This window comes from Prionailurus bengalensis, chromosome A1 (assembly GCF_016509475.1).
Source record: "Prionailurus bengalensis isolate Pbe53 chromosome A1, Fcat_Pben_1.1_paternal_pri, whole genome shotgun sequence".
Classification (NCBI taxonomy): domain Eukaryota; kingdom Metazoa; phylum Chordata; class Mammalia; order Carnivora; family Felidae; genus Prionailurus; species Prionailurus bengalensis.
The window spans coordinates 164937656-164953002 of NC_057343.1; the positions used below are offsets into that span (position 1 = coordinate 164937656).

Sequence of the window (15347 nt, forward strand, 5' to 3'; positions counted from 1 at the left end):
GAGAGTTCATCAGGGACACTCACTGTTCCAGTGCTTTTTGTACACTATTCATATAATTCTCACAAACACATGTGACAGATACTATTATCCCCATTTATAGATGAGGAAGCTAAAGCAGGGAGGGTTAAAGTTTACCTGTGTAAAGTCACAGCCAGGAAGTGACAGAGCTAAAATTTGAACTTGGGCCTTCTGGCTACAGAGAACAGACTTTAATAATTTTTTTGCCTCTCCTAATGGTAGTAGTCGGGTGGCAGTCAGTTCTTGGTCCACAGTAGGTGCTCAATGAATAAATAATTGCTAACTGACCACTGGACTCATGGCAAGCTCTCTGATTTGCCAAAAGGTGGGCTAATCCTAAAATGTGTGGTCAGATAGTGCATATGTAGAAGACCGGCCCTGCCCTTTCCCCTCCATATCGTATCTATTAAAAGATGGAAACCTTGTGGATCTTGAGAAATGTTCTTAATCTTATACCTAAAAAGTTCTTTTTGAGTCACATATCCCTTGAAAATCATATAAAAGCTTAAAATTGTCTCCACATAAAAATGCTCACACAAATTTTTTTGGCATAATGTATGGTACTGTTTAGAGCTCTAGAATCTTCCAGGAATAGCAACAGTAGTTTTTGAGGAGTAACTTTGAACATTGATACCTTTTACTTTCAAGTGAGTTATACAACTGCTTAATTCAGGGAAAAGTGTATTCACATTTTATTGAGGTAGTTGCTTTTGTTTTTCCCCTTCAGGAGAAAGCTCTGTGCCAGTGTTACAGTTGGCTGTGGTCACTAGCTGGCTGCCTGGTAACAGCACAGTTTGTGCATTCCATGGCGGAGCTCCAAAGAGGCCGAGTGCTCCACTGGGGAGCGGATGTATGAGCTCCAGGTTTCTGACATGAACATTACTGATGATGCCCCTGCTGAAAGACCTCATTATTGTCATGGCAAATACTGGGAGAACAAAGAGACCATTGTCAGAACAGAGGACTATCTGTTATTGTTAATTGAATATTTTTGATTATGGTATTAGGTTGGTTAGGGTATTACGGCATGTCTTTTGGGGGGCATGGGTTCATTTGTGCAGCTTCTTTTAATACAGGAACTAAGTAGCACATGCTCACACACTCACGCGTCCTTTATCTGAGTTGTGGTGAATGACAGCTGCAAACTGTTGCCATCTATTTGAAGAGTTCACAGTCTTTGGGGGAGAGGGCAGAGGTGAGGAGTGTATGAAAAATGGCATGAATTTTGATATCTTTTTCACATGTAAGATTCTCTGTAAAATGATATAATTTGAATCAACACGAAGTTCTTCATGAGATTGTAGAGATATAAACATGATTTATTGCTGGAATCGATGTGTTTCCAATCTCAGGCAAAGAGTAGAAGCATTGGACAACTTCGGATAGTGGGTGATTACATTATCTCTGTGAAACCACACATTCTTTATAACAATGAAGAGCTGTAGGATGAGTGAAAACAACACTGGATGGAGGGATGAAGACCCGGATTCAGTTCCTGGTCTTTCATTAACAACCTTTGTGATCTTCAACAGGCAACTCCCTCCCTGAGATTTCGCCATAAACAGGGGTTGAGCTGTAAGGTCTTTGTGAGCTCTGAAATACTATTATTTTGTGAACAAACAAGACCTTAAGTTTTTATTATTGTTTTCAGTTGTTCCAGAGCACTTAAATCTGACAATTGAACTCCCTGAAACTTGTTTTCCTTGTTCCATTAGTAAGGGCATGGGACTTCCAAGTGCATCACAACATCATGGCTCCACACTGGGATTGTTCCACTAAGAAATGAGGTCACTACTTAGAATTTACTTTTGAATTTCTCTGAATGTTACTTCCAGGGCAGGACATTCTTGACTTATTTTGTGTTTTCCCTTTGCAGTGTGACAGATATTCAGGTAATAATTCAGGTAATCATACAATGCATTTTTTGAGTTTGCTCCCCTAAATTCAGCCTACTTCCTTCCTTATTTTTATAGCAATAATTGTTATTATTTTCTTTCATCTGCAAAGTCCTGGGAGGTAGTTGGGTTAGTTGATTGTAGGATGACCTGACAGAGAGGACCTTGTTTAGCTGTATTATTTATTCACCATTTAAGCCACTTCATTTCCATGATCTTAATTTTTCCAAATATCAGCTTCCCATATCATGGCCTATAGGCATTCTGGGAAGCCTACAGTCAAAGGAAAGAATGGAAAATTTAGCAAGGAATACAAAAAAGAAATTAACTTTTATTGAATTTATGCTTTCAAAAGACATGGGTATGGAACATACTATTTTTTGATGCTAACACGAGCAGCCTGAGGGGCAGAAACGTGAGATATTAATGATGTTGATAGATATTCTATTTTCTGAATGTCGCATTAGATGTTGGTGCTTTGGTTCAAAAACAAAGTGGTAATATTATCACAAAATTTTAATGTTTTGGAGGAACATTCAGTTGAATGCTATGTAATAAAAAATGTTTTTGTTTCTTCCCACAACAGGCTGGTAGTGATTTTGTGGGTCCTTTCTCTTAAGATTAGGGTTTCTTTTACATTCTGGTCTCCTCTAGAGGTCGATTCATGAAGTCTTGAATAGCTTGATGCAAAGGAAGCCACTTTTTGATAGATGATTTCAGCGCTGTAATCCAGCTGTAGAAATAACAGTACAGGCCAGTTCATTAAAAAAAAATTGGACTGTAGGAAGATGAAATGTTAAAAAATAGTTTAAATTTATTTTCTAATAATTTCTCTTGGTTATTTAGTTTGAAATCAATATAGTAAACCCTCATCCTTAGGTTTGGATTGAATGAAAGGTAAAACACCAAATGCAGAGTATGTAATGTTTAGCAAAGAAGTAAAACTATGTTCATATAAATACTAGGATGAGAAGAATGTTCAATGTTTGTAGACAGTGATTAATGGAGCTATAGGGCTTTTGCAATTATTAATAGCACTTTACTGTTCCTATAGAAATTTCAAATTCAGTTGATCAAATATAGAGTTATCAAATATTGCCATTAGGGCAAAATATTCCTTTATTACATTCTATTAACCACAGCAAACTCTCTAGGTTAGCTCCCCTCTCTTTTCTATTTCCTTCTTTTCATTTTATTTTGTGATGGTTTATAAAGTGTACACATATAGAATTTATTCTAAGGGTAATTAGCACGTGTCATGTTTTTAAAAGAAAGGTTGGGTCAGATAAGCTTGGGTAGTGGGAGTTATGAAGAGCCAACCAGGATTCTTTCTAGCAGGGTGTGTCAGGAACATTGATAAGTTAATATGTTTTGTGATTCTCTAAGATGGAAATATGATATGTATCATTTCCTAAAAACTATTTTGCGGGAGTAGAGCATCTTGTGGAGCCAGAATTCCATGAACCACATTTGCAAAACTCTACTCGTTTGCTTTGAAGTATTTCTCTAGTGACTCACTATTGCTTCCTATTGATAATATTGACTCGTGGATTTGGCAGTGAAATCTAACTGTTCAACCTCCACTCCTAGAGAAGACACTGGATTTTAACAGATAAGGGTTAATTTTATTTTACTGACCCTTTTTCTAATATGCCAGCTGGAGTCTTACCTTCAAGGGAACCATCTTAGTTTGCCACCCAGATTGTATAGCATAAGCCCAAGGAAAAAGATCTTGGCAAAATATCTAGCAATTCTATATTCATTAACCTCCCACTCTAGCCTATCCTTAGGAATGAGTGGTGCAGACAAGGTTTACATAATGGGAGAAGGTAGGGAGACTCCTCTCTTCCCTAAAGGTTACTGGCTAGAAATCCTGAAATTCTACTTTCAGAGTTTATTTCTTTGAGTTAAAGCAATGCATTTGGTTCTTGTAAACACCCCTGGAAATTTTACCATGTCCTCTGTTTTAATAAATGACTGTGAATTTCTTTATTAGATATTTTTAACCCAGACAGTTGGGAGAAAGCATCTGGATGAGGTGAGGGATGGTCATCAAGTAGTTGATAGTAGGAATGAGAGATGGAGGGCACAGGACGTCTTGAGTACTGAAATTAGATGGAGGAAGATCCTCTAGGTACCAGAGAATCCTTCTTTTGCCTCATGGTTTTGTCTCTTTTGACTCTACTGCTATTTTTTCCCCCAAATCATCATGAACCCAAGTGCCCATGTGTGCATGTCAAAGTGGATACTGAACATATTGAATTAGATAGGTAAGTTCTATATCCTTCAATGGCTTATAACAAAGCCAAACAACTGACCAAATTCGGATGGACATATCAATAAGAGTTATATGAAAGGAGGTGAGACAGCAAATCTGAATTAATAACATAATATTCATGGAAAACTGTGTTAGTAGATTTTTTTTTATGTTTAAGTCTGAGCCCATTGCCTTGGGGAGAATTGTGGACTCCTTTTCCACTTAAAAAAGTACTTCTGGAGGAATCATCTTCTATGCATTGCAAGAAAAAACAATCCTGGGGAGTATTAGCTATGAAGACTATGCAAGAAAGGGAGAGAGTTAACTGAAGATGGGAACTGAAGTTGGAGAGTGAGGGTAAGGGTTTTGCTAAGAAGACTTATCAAAGCAGATGAAGAAGAAATATGCAGACCTTGACTTACCGTTGGTTTTCTGTATTATTTTCTGCACAGAAATAGAAAGTCTTGAACTCTTCAGATGGAGGTTTGAGTTCAATTACTGACTGCTTGAAGCTAAGGATCTGCTCGTTCACCCTGTATCCTTGCAGATATAGACCACCTACAGAGGGTGAAAGAAAAAAAAATGAGACTAGGGAAAGAGTAAGATGGGGGAAAAAAGGGAATCTGAAAAAGCATCAAGAAAACTTTGTATCTGAAGGGATCTCTAATTCTAGGTGTCTAATTTTATAGATGAAGACACTGAGACTCGGAAGAATATGTAATTTAAGGTCCTCCACTAACGATTAATGGCAAGACTGGTAATACAGGTGGATTTCCTAGTTTTCATTTTTGTGGTCTTCTCATTATGTGTTCAGTGTTTAGCTTGGGTTACTGTGGGTCTAAGCCAGGTACTTAACCTGGAGGACACATTTTGAAATAAACTTTTTGGTATCAAAGAGTGACACCTGCAATATCACATTAGAGGAAAATTAAATACTATTTGCTTAGGCAGAACCATTAAAACAGCTTTCCTGAATAATAATGGAGATTGCCAGCAGTTTCTAAAACCAATGTAGATTCTCACCTTCTTTGTGAATATGCAAAGCACATTTAAAATATGAACCCACAGGGTGATATGAGGGAGCCAACTTGAATTAAAATGAGAATAAATGACTGGTTTTGGAAGATAATTTTTTTTTCCCCATGGTCCTTTGAGTCCAAGTTAGTGGTTATATATTTCTTGGCCTGAATTTTGTTTCCATTATCTGGGGGTAGAGAAAGGATATTGGTCTGGGGGAAGAGGCTAAAAACTCAAAACCTTTATGTGTTTTATAGTGTCTTGATGCTCTGTGGTAACTTAAATCTCATGTACACAATCTAGGTAACGTCATTAATATCAGTGATTAGATTGTTTAAACCTGTTTCTTGCTCTTGCTAACTCTTGTTCTAATCTCCCACTTCCTCCCAGGAGCCACTTTAGTGCATTGTACTAACAAAATACAAAAATACAACTTGGATGTTTGCTCTATCTGGTAGTTATTCTATACCAAAACGAAACCATGAAGGAAAAATTTCATCCCTTTGACTATGGCTGACCTTTGTTTTCCTTTTGGTTATATCTGGTACTGATGTATACTGTCCTTAAGTCAGACATTTTTTCTTTTTAAACCGAAAGAGTGGCTTTTGGACTTTAAAATTTGTCTGTTTTATAGGGGGGGTTTACTTTTTTTTTTTCCTTAAAATTTGTTTATTTATTTATTTAATTTATTTTTTTATGAAGTTTATTGTCAAATTGGTTTCTTTTTTTTTTTTTCAAATTGGTTTCCATACAACACCCAGTGCTCATCCCAAAAGGTACCCTCCTCAATACCCATCACCCACCCTTCCCTCCCTCTCACCCCCCATCAACCCTCAGTTTGTTCTCAGTTTTTAAGAGTCTCTTATGCTTTGGCTCTCTTCCACTCTAACCTCTTTCTTTTTTTTATTTCTTTCCCTTCGCCCATGGGTTTCTGTTAAGTTTCTCAGGATCCATATAAGAGTGAAACCATGTGGTATCTGTCTTTCTCAGTATGGCTTATTTCACTTAGCATAACACTCTCCAGTTCCATCCACATTGCTACAAAGGGCCATATTTCATTCTTTCTCATTGCCACGTAGTAGTCCATTGTGTATATAAACCACAATTTTTTTTATCCATTCATCAGTTGATGGACATTTAGGCTCTTTCCATAATTTGGCTATTGTGGGCACCTGAGTGGCTCAGTTGGTTAAGCATCTGACTATGGCTCAGGTCATGATCTTATAGGGGGGGTTTAGATGCAATACTAAATTAAAATTTTTTTATTTAAAAAGAGTGAGTTTCAAAGCTAACTTCTAGAAATGCATTCATTTCAGAAATGGTTAGATTTTTTTTCCCCTTTAGTAGGTCCCAGTAAAATGGTATTTATAAAAATCAGAGAGTGACTTGTGTCTTTGTGCTAATCTACACTATACAACATGAAATTCACACATTTGAAGTGGGCAATGATTTTTAGCTTATTTATGGAGTGGTGTGACCATCACCATAATCTAATTTTAGAACATTTTCATCACCTCAAAAAGAAACTCCATACCCATTAGCAGTCATTCCCCATTTGCTGCCCCAACCTAACACTAGGTGACTCTAACCTACTTTCTATCTCTATGGATTTGCTTTTCCTGGGACACTTAATATAAATGGAATCATACAATATGCAGTCTTTTGTGACTGGCTTCTTTTATCCGGTATGATGTTTTCAAGGTTCATCCATGTTGCGTCATGTATCAGTACTTCATTCCTTTTTATGGATAAATGATATTCCATTGTATGGGTATACCACATTTTATTTATCTCTTCGTTAGTTCATGGATGGACATTTGAGTTTTCTTCATTTCCATGACTATAATGATTAACATTATAAATACTTGTATACAAATTTTTGCATAGATATATATTTTGGGGTATATCCTAGAAGTAGAATAAGCAATGTGCTAGATGTGTCAGGACTATAGGCTACCCAAAGACATATCCAAGGGTTATTTTGCTGTCTTAATTCTCTGCTCCCAACAATAGCACAATGCATTTATATTACTGTACTGGTTTCTGATGTCTTCTTTCTTGTGAGATTTCCCTTTCTCATATGTCTAAGCAGATACGAATACCCTCTTCTGTCCCTACACTTTTTGAGAATGGATAGAAAGTTTTGTCCAAAAATATGTCTGCTACAAACAGGAAAGTTTCTGACCCCTTTTCTAACCAGTTGCAGGGTAGAAATGATTGGCAGTAAAGACGTCTGACTATAACCCTATTACCTCATTTGAGGTGACCTCATTGGTCCAGTCTCTATCTGTTATTAAGTAGCAGCAATAAATAGCAAGCTGGCGCAACATTTGGGCAGAGATTTCTCAGAAGAACTATGCAAGCATTAAGTGTTCCATTTGTTGCAATAATGTAAAATATATCTGAGAAGTGCACATAGACCTTGATGTGATTTATTCAAGAACAATAGTTAAGTCACAATTTGTTACTTTCAGCTTTTGCTGGAGAGAGATAAGAGGGAAAAAAATCAAGTATATGGTGAATGACAAGGAGCCTGAGGGCCTATGAAGAGGCATTTGACCAAAGGGCTTTTGGAAATACTTGTACAGTGTTTTTAATATTTTTTTAATATTAGCCAGCATAGGAGAGGCAGTGATGCATATTGTTAAAGTACGAGCACTTTCCTTGACAGTAAGCACAGACTTCAGGGAGCTGACCAGTGCTATTTCTACAACTCTTACAATACACATTAGAGGCATGTTTATCTAGCTGAAAGTACAATGTGAGATTCGCATCTACCCTGTTTTTTCTAGGAAATTAGGGCCATGTGGCTTCTCACGTCGCGTACTTTCCCCTTTCACTGTTACTGTTTCCCTGCCTTCCCTTTGCTGTCCCCGGGATTGTCTCAGTCCCTCAGGTGACTGTTACAGTAAATAAGTCAGGTCCCAAATACTACACATACCTTTAGAAGAAATATCATGTGAGGTGTCCGGGGCCTCTTATAAAGAAGATAAATCAATGGGATAAAATTAATATAAAATAAAATGAAAATAAAGCAGTAAAGCCTCTGAGATGCTGTGGTCAGGGGACCATGTCTCTATGAAGTGGTGACCACAGAAAGTTGAGTCTTAATAACAAAGCAACTAATATCCTAGGTGGATGACAAAGATAATTGAAAGGAAAGAACCTAAGATTCTGAACACAAAACTGACCAGGAATGCAGAGACAATGATTTGTATATGAGTATTTTTCCAGGCTTTTTGCCTGTGATCCAAAGATGTGATAAATACAGAGCTCTATGGGTTTTCATACAGTTAGACCAAAAGTTTTGTGGAACATTGTGATGTACCATGATATTGTCTATTCAATTAAATTCTATTCTGTTGTACTTTTTTTTTTTTAATGTTATTTTTGAGAGAAAGAGAGAGAATGATAAAACCTGAGCGGGGGAGGGGCAGAGAGAGAGGGAGACACAGAATCCGAAGCAGGCTCTAGGCTCCAAGCTGTCAGCACAGAGCCCGACATGGGGCTCAAACCCACAAACTGTGAGATCATGACCTGAGCCAAAGTTGGACGTTTAACCAACTGAGCCAGCCAGGAGCCCTTATTCTGTTGTACTTTTAAATACTCGCCACAACCTACTACATTGACTACATGGCTCAGTAAGGGGGTAAAAACCTGTGGTTTGACGAATAATGCTATAAATAGTAACCACGGCCTGTTTCACTGGGCTGGAGAACAAGGAACCAAGCAAGGGTAGGATATGCAAGAGCCAAGCAGAACTTGGACAATACAAGTGAACGAGGAACTATAGATCAGACCAGCACAAAGGTCATTCACTTAGCATAACCTGGAAGAACTGAGTATAAGTATTAGAACTCTGTATAATCTTTATAAATATAATGATTCACATTCCATGCATATAAAAATGATTACATTCAACTGAGTATTTTATTTTTAATTGATTCATTGTAGTGCCTGTGGTGTTCATGGCACAGCATAGGTTCAGCCCTAACTCAATAAATTTCTTCACTGTTGTTACAATTCCCAGTTGTTGTGATAAATAGTTGGACTGTGTGGATCATGGCTATGGCAGCCAATGTGCTGATTTCCAGAGACTAGATGCCAAATACTGAGTACTACTTTAAGAAGACTAATTTCTGGCAGGGAGTGCTATATATAGCATTATGGCTAAGAGTTTGGGCATAAGGATTTGGATAGCATTTGCTCAAATTTTGTCCCCTAACAGCTGGGTGACCACATCAGCATGTTAGTTAATTTCTCTAAGCCTTAGTTTCTGACTTATAATGGGGCAATAACCGTGGATGTTTTGCAAATATTAGTTTTAGATGATGAGCATAAAGTACTTATTTAAGTGCTAGACACACAGGAAGCATTCAGTGAGACATACTTTCTGCCACCAATACACCTGAGCAGAATGATCCAGGCCTCTCAAAAAAATGCGGCTCCCCAGGGCAGTGATTCTTAGTGGACAGTAGAGAGAAGCATTTCTCTTTTGGGGATTTTCCACAGGAGATTTCGATATGCCTCTGTCTCAGCTTGGGTCTCACTGTGCCGGATCATTGGCTACGGGCCTCAGGTCACGATGCAAGTTAAGATGTATAAGATTGAGAAGGGCTCTTAGGAAAAGAATGTAAACCTCAATGCAAAATTCCAATCTTGGGAAGGGTAAAGCACCCCAGAAGAGCTCCTGCACAGCCACCTTAATGCTAATGAAGAGTGAGCTGCTGATTAACCTTGGGAGAGCTTCCATCCGGACCCAGCAGCTGTCAGGGTGAGACTGGGGAGGAGGTGGAAGTAAAGTGTATTTTCTGGCACAAGGTGCATGCTTAGGCAAATGGCACTTTTTATTCAAGAAAGAGTAGAGTCATGTAAAACCCTAAATCACAGGCCTCGATTTTAGAACATGGCCTAGACATAGCATTTTCTTTTGGAATTTCAGTAAGAAAAATGTTCTTTTAATCCATACTTGAGATAATTTAAGCTAGAAATGGAGGCCTGTGGACATAGGAATATTTAAGATGTATGGATGGTTAAGAATGACTGGGCTTGGATTAAATATTTTTATTAGTCACAGAATGATCTTTTTTAAGAGACGAATTAAAAATAGATAGAAATTAGGTAACTTCCTAGGGCTAGAAAGAGTATGATGTATCAGAAAGAATAGGCATCTGGTGGCCTGAGTTCTGGTTTTGCCTTTGAATTGATTTTCCAATCTTCTAACCATTCTCTACTATTACATGAGGGGATGACAAACTACTCACACTTCATGGGAGTAATGGCCACTTGGGGTCATTTAATCATTGATTCATTGATTCATTGATTCATTCATTAAAAATACATAGTATAGGGACATCTTTGGAGCATATAGTCCCTTAGAAGAGACAATATGGCTCTCTGGAGGTAACATACAAGGTAGAAAGTGGTAAGTGTCACAAGATGGGTAAATGTGGAAGTTCAGAGAGGGGAGGCACTTTGTCTAAGACCATGTGGGATTGCTTGACAGGAGAGATGGCTGGTGACTGAATAAAAATTTGAAGGGCAGGTAGAATCTGAACAACTTGTGTTGAGGAATCAGTAGATATACACCGATTCAGGGGAAGGAACTAGAAAAAGCAAAGACATGGTGCCAGAAAAAGGTTTAAGATGTGTGGTGAGTTATGGAAATAGAACATGACCATGTTTGATTAGAGTGCAAGGTCCTTTAACACAAGGAGTGGAAAAGAAAACCAGAGAGAAGGGTTTTGAGACAAAGTATAAAACTCTAGAGTACTATCTATGGAGTCAACAAAGAACCATGGAAGGTTCTGGAAAGATGTGTGAAATGATAAAAGCTGAATATAAAGAAGACGTCCATTTTTGTCTATTTTTTTCTTTTTTTGGTGTAACTTAGGCTACCTGGGTTCAAATTCTTTCTTCACCATTTACTACCCAGGGGACCACAAGCAAATGATTTAACCTTGTTAAGCATTGGTTTGCAAACTGGTAGGTGGAATAATAGCCTATTTTCTGAGAGTGTTGTTGAAATTAAATAAAATGGTAAGTAAAAACACTTAACAGAGTGACCAATACAAAAGGAGGACTTACTAAATGGTAACTCTACTTTTGTTATTATTTTTAGGCCATTTATTAGTAGCCACTTTCCAGTTCTCCAAGTAGAACTTTTCTAAGTAGGACCTCCTTCTGACTTTTCAGAATAAGGGAAGCCACCTAGTGGCTGTTATTACTGTTTTAAACTTGGCGTCAGTAGCAGTCTCTGGGCCCCAGGGGTTTGGAAGCACTTTGTTAATATTTCAGTTTGGAATAATCTAAGCATCAATCCTAAACATTCCCTTTGAATCTATGGAAACAGTCTCTTAAAAATGAGCTTCATTGATTTGGAAATTAAAATGATTCAGACTTTTGTGGTGATATTTTATAATAAAAATCCCAATCCATGACTACTTTGGAGTTTTGTTTTATTTACCTTCATTCCCATCCTGGTATCAGGTGCTTAAAACTATGGACTTGGGGAGTGCCTGGGTGGCTCAGTTGGTTAAGCCTCTGACTCTTGTTTTTGGCTCAGGTCATGATTTCACGGTTTGTGAGTTCGAGCTCTGTGGTGGGCTCTGTGCTGACGGCATGGTGCCTGCTTGAGGTTCTCTCACTCCTTCCCTCTCTCTGCCCTTCCCCCACTCTCACTTTCTCTCTCAAAATAAATAAATAAACTTAAAAAAACAACAACAATGGATTTGGAGTTAAATAGCAACAGCCTGTTCTGTAAGTGCTTAGAGATGCTGGCTATCTCTTAATAGTTGAAAATATTTTGGGTCATGTTATAATATTCTCAAATGGAAAGTTGAATAAGTGAAAGAGAATCATTATATCATTCATCCTGAGTGATAAGAAATGGACCACAGTGTGATATTCACCTCGTACTTCTTTTGTACTTTCCAAGAAGGCTGAAATGGTCACCAGATACTTCCTTCCCATTTGGCATGGCTGTCTAGCTTAAATAAACATAAGCATTGGGGCGCCTGGGTGGCGCAGTCGGTTAAGCGTCCGACTTCAGCCAGGTCACGATCTCGCGGCCCGTGAGTTCGAGCCCCGCGTCAGGCTCTGGGCTGATGGCTCAGAGCCTGGAGCCTGTTTCCGATTCTGTGTCTCCCTCTCTCTCTGCCCCTCCCCCGTTCATGCTCTGTCTCTCTCTGTCCCAAAAATAAATAAATGTTGAAAAAAAAAATTAAAAAAAAATAAATAAACATAAGCATTAATGCTAAAAAAATAATTAAATGACTGGGATTCCAGGATGTTTACTACTGCTAACTAAGGTTATTCATTTGGGGAAAAAAATCCAAGTGCAAATAAAATAGCAATAATCGCTTTTGTCAAAAACTGCAAAAGTCTAGGGGCGACTGGCTGGCTCACTCAGTGGAGCGTGTGACTCTTGATCTCAGGGTCATGAGTTCAATCCCCACACTGGGTGTAGAGATACTTGAAAATAAAAATCTTTAAAAAAGACTACAAGAAGGCAAAATATTTCTTGTTAAAATCAGACACAACTATTTTATTATTAGATTATCAAAGAGGCACCTGGGTGGCTCAGTCGGTTAAGCGTCTGACTCTTGGTTTCGGCTCAGGTCATCATCTTGCAGTTCATGAGTTCAAGTCCCACATTGGGCTCTGTGCTGACAGTGTGGAACCCTCTTGGGATTCTCTCTCTCTCTTTCTCTCTGCCCTCCCCTGCTTGCTCTCTCTGCCTCTCTCAAAATAAGTAAATAAACTTAAAATTAAAAAAACCAAATTATTAAATCATATTGTTTATATGCCCATTTTGCATATATAGCTTTTAATATATATAGTTTAATAAGTATGTAAATGTGTACATTTTTTAGAGTGAGAGCTTTTTATAGATCACACCTTGTGTGATCTTCACAACAGTCCTTCGAAATAGCTATTTGCATTTTACCAATGAGGAAAGTAAGTTTTAGGAAGTGAAGTAACTTGCCCAAGGAAAAGTGACAGTTAATGTTCCTTTTGTTATTCATTTGTCCAACATTAGGAATGTTCTGACAAAAGGGAGTTCCTAGCAGAAAGTTATTGACATAAACTCTGAATGCCATCAGTAACCAAAAGAATGAAGTTGCTTACTTTTGCTTTTCTAGGCAAAAAAAGCTTGAGTTTACATCTACAGGATCTGGAGTTAGCTTGGCTGTTTAGAACTCAGCTTCGTTGCTTACTATGTGTGATCTTGTAAGTTAAGTAGACTTTCCAGCCAGTTTTCTTCTTTGTAAAAGGAGGATAATAACAGTATCTCTTCATTGGAGGATAAATGAACTAATTTAGGTAAGGCACACAGTATAAGGCTTGGTAAGAGGTCCATAAAGCTAGGATGTCACTCCTATTACTATTGTAATTACTATTATTTCAAGTGAAAGTTGAGTCCATACCTGAGGCCTGGGTGGAGCGAATGCTAGCATAGAAGTACAAGCAGCCATCCTTCAGAATGCAGTAGTGCTGGACCCACATATCTGTATTTCTGTCCAGTTGGTGCAAAAGGCCTAGGCACTCTGGGTTCTTGATAGCCAGGGGTGGGAGGTTACTGTTGTGCAGGGTAACGTCTTCCCAGACATGGTTCTGCAAGTGTAGCACAAAGGGATCATCTGAGTGCTCATCCTGTGCCAGTGGTCATTGACTCCCAGGAGCCAATGACATCAGCACTAAGGCTGTTTGACTTCAGAAAAGGCACTGCCCTCAGTGATTCTATTGCCAAGGCAATCTAATACTTGAGCAACTAGCCAGAAAACCCGAATTCATGTCCCTTCTCTTTGGTTTCTGTTCTAGTGTCAGGAAATCAAAAGACTATTTCACTGACCACTGGGATTGTCCTCTTAGCCCTGTTCCTGGCATGTCTACTGTGTCTAATAGCAGCCCTTGGTTCATGCTTCACTTTAGAACTCCCATTTGTGCAAAGGACCAAGTTAAAGGCCCCAGGCCAGATCTGGCCTTAAGCTCACATGGTCAGTGATGTGCCAGGTCATGATAAATCCAGATCTTCTACCCTGGAGGGCAGTCCTTGGTCCATAGGCCTGAGAGGCAGGCTTTCCCTGTAACCTGACCTGAGGCAGTAGATGCAATGCTTCATCTCGTTATCACAATGCCCTACCAGGTGCCGGCCAGTTTCTCTTCCATATTTAGTTTCCATTTTGCTCTTTAGTTTTAAAAAGGCAGTGCAGAAGATTTCAGAATGCAGATCCGGCTGTATTCTTTGCTGTGAAGAGGGAGCCTGTGGGGAGCTTGGGTGTTCCTTTTTCATTCTGCTACAGACACTCTGAACGCATCAGCCGACTAGAGCCCTCTTACAAATATCAGCCTAGTTAGGATGACACATTGGAGAGATGGATGAGTGTATTGAGCATTGTGTTCCAGGTAAAATGAAACACAAGTCTTGCTGTTTCTCATATGATGATGCCAGTGATTGTTCAGAAAGGACACTTATAGGACACAGGGCAGTACATTTAAGCTCAAACAATCCAAATTTCCCTGAATGTGTAAGAGCCGAAACATGTAGAGAAGATAATGGATAGTAAATACCTTTTGCTTGTATGACATTTGGTGAGGAAATGAGCATATTTAAAGGAAGTGTATGACCTTATTAGAAATCTTACACATAGCATAAAAAGGAAACAGTTGGGCACAAAGCAATCCCCTCCCCACCAGCCAGGTGATAGCACTAGCTCAGAAAGTGGGGTATCAAATGTCCTAGGGGCTAAAGGAATGACTCACCTGTTGATGTTAGGAAGTTAAAGGTCAAGCCCAAATTAGAAAGTATATTGCTGCAAGACTGGGAGTTTTGAACAGGTAGGAACAGTGAAAGTTGGGCTAATATGTGTCCAAAACAAGGGTATGAACATTAAACAGTGCATTTCTGAACATGCGACATGCAATTTCTAACATGCTGCTCAGCCTACAGCTCTATCCTAGGACATTCCTGAGATCTTGTACTTGGGGATTGAAAAGAAAACAGAAGCAGTGGTTTAACCTCCTGGACTGCTCCCTGTAAAATGGAAATCCCACCCCAATTTGTGACTACCTAGCGAGTTCATTGAGAGAAATGTCACACAAACCCCTGAAAATAAAAAGAACAGCAGGAATGCAAGTCCCCTCATGGAATCTGAATA

At 38.7% G+C, this 15347-nt stretch overlaps 1 protein-coding gene across 1 annotated transcript in view; it reads right to left on the minus strand.

The window, feature by feature from the left end:
* Window positions 1-2224: 2224 nt before the first annotated feature.
* The window catches only part of LOC122491806, a 123831-nt gene continuing 110708 nt past the window's right edge, over window positions 2225-15347 (minus strand). Inside the window, exons 11-13 of the mRNA XM_043595046.1 lie at window positions 13617-13803; window positions 4593-4728; window positions 2225-2646 (exon numbers count right to left, since the gene is read on the minus strand). Of these exons, the coding sequence (XP_043450981.1) occupies window positions 2547-2646; window positions 4593-4728; window positions 13617-13803 (423 nt within the window). The 3' untranslated portion in view covers window positions 2225-2546. The remainder of the gene's footprint in view (window positions 2647-4592; window positions 4729-13616; window positions 13804-15347) is intronic.